Genomic DNA, 1,803 nt, shown 5'->3' on the forward strand with positions numbered 1-1,803 from the left:
CAGAATGGTCTGCTGCGACTCTCCTGAAATCGAAGACGACGAGACGGAAGGCCAGGTTTGTGTAAACTGCGGTACTGTCATCTCCTCCTCTTCGTTTTTTACGTCTGAGGTCGTTTACGGAGGCCAGAAGATCCTAAGACCTGCAGCTTTCTCATTGCACGAGAAAACTATTCATCGTCGACAAACCTATTTCTCGCTGCTGGAAATGTGCTGCGAACGACTCGCCAAGGCAGCCGGATTTGGGGAGTGCGGATTAGAGGCGTTTTCCATTCTACGGGAATACATTACATCTAAAACTCGCAGGATTCAACGGCACACAGTGACGTGTTTCATCGCTGCAGCCGTGCACATAGCTGCTTTGAGCATGGAGCAGTTCGCCCCGCTGGATGAATTGGCGCATCTGATTCGCAAGCCAGTATGCTCAATCGCAAGGAGAATCCCACAGCTTGCAACGGGCCCTCTTCGGTTCCCAGATTTGTTGACCGCCACCATCCAGCAGCTTGAAGCATACTACTACAGATCCCTAGGACAAGGCGATTCGGACGTCTGCGTGACTGACATCAGCCGTGTCCTCCGGTTGGACGAGGACTGTTTCGACACCCTATTTGGATCTGAATCTGGACTGGATGACATGCTGAATTCCACTGAGGACGCCACAACCGCAGGCTCACCTTCGCCACAGCCAGATGCGAATGTAGAGGATTCCGTATGCTGTGACTGGACCGAGCTGAAGGCAGAGGAGGATGGGAAGGATCTTTCACTGTTCGATGTGGATCTCCTGTCAACAGCTGCACAGACTCCTGAGGACAAATGGACCTTCGACGGGAGCTTTGAGCCCAGCTGTACTGCGTCGCCGTTGCAGGAGGCCGCGTTTCTCGAAGATGAGATGTTTGTGGACTTCCTCAACGAGAAGGTCCGCGAGCCCGAAGGCAAGCCAGCCGAAGCCCATAAGGAGATGGTCGTGGACTTTCTCCGTCGCACTTTCGAAATCGCTCCTTGTTGGATCCAAACGCTGCCAGAGGACCGCAAATGTCGATTCCAGGCATTCCTCGAAAAAGACCGCCGTCTGCTGGCGGAGGTCATCTGCAGAGTTTCGTTAAATTTGTACCCCTGCCGCCGAGTGACCGGCCCAAGCCGTATGTTAATCAAGGACTCGGATATACTGTCTCTGGAAAAAGCCATGGATGCCTCCAATACATTCCCTCCTACGACTCCTGGTGCGGTGATCTGCAAACCTTTTGGAGAGATTGGCCCATTAAAAAGCGTCCTCGTCAATCAGATTTTGAGTATGCTGATGGCATGTCAAGGTCTTCACATAAGACGAGGTATTAACGGGGAGGAGCTTGTTTCGAGACTGGTTGCCTTCAGCAGAGACAGGACACGCGTGTCAAGCCGATCCCTGTTGAAGCAGAGGCGCATTCGAAGCCGGGTGCCTTGGCAACTGGAGCTGGGGCTACGAATCGCTACTGAGGGCAATCCGCGGTGCGTTGCGTGGGTGGACTCCGCGCTCGCTCCCGAGGTCCCCCGTTTCAGCGTTGACTGGCGGGATAAGTCTGAAGGCCTCTACTGCCCCATAAGAGGGCGTGCATTCGGAGCCCCAGCGGCTGCCACGTTCAGTGTCATGGATCTCAACGAGATTAACGCTCCGAGAAAACACCAGAAGCTTTCGTGACTTCGTTGCGTGGGACCCTAAATCCTGATTTTAGGCCCGGATGGAGGTTTCCGAGGACACCGCTGAGGCCAAGGCCGCTCGGAAGGCACAAAGGGAGGAGAAACGGCGCCTAAAGCGACTTAAAAAGGAGC

General features: G+C 54.2%; 1 protein-coding gene across 1 annotated transcript; it reads left to right on the forward strand.

Annotated features, from left to right (window-relative positions):
* Nucleotides 1-4: 4 nt before the first annotated feature.
* Nucleotides 5-1,672, forward strand: KVP17_003041 (uncharacterized protein; the record flags this gene model as incomplete). Its single annotated transcript, XM_068519893.1, has 1 exon — nt 5-1,672. One exon carries the CDS (start codon nt 5-7, stop codon nt 1,670-1,672), a length of 1,668 nt encoding a protein of 555 aa, XP_068373004.1.
* Nucleotides 1,673-1,803: the final 131 nt, after the last annotated feature.

Source organism: the organism of the source record quoted next (assembly GCF_019968985.1).
Source record: "MAG: Porospora cf. gigantea B chromosome Unknown PgB_NODE_5773_length_1803_cov_103.096, whole genome shotgun sequence".
NCBI lineage: Eukaryota > Apicomplexa > Conoidasida > Eugregarinorida > Porosporidae > Porospora > Porospora cf. gigantea B.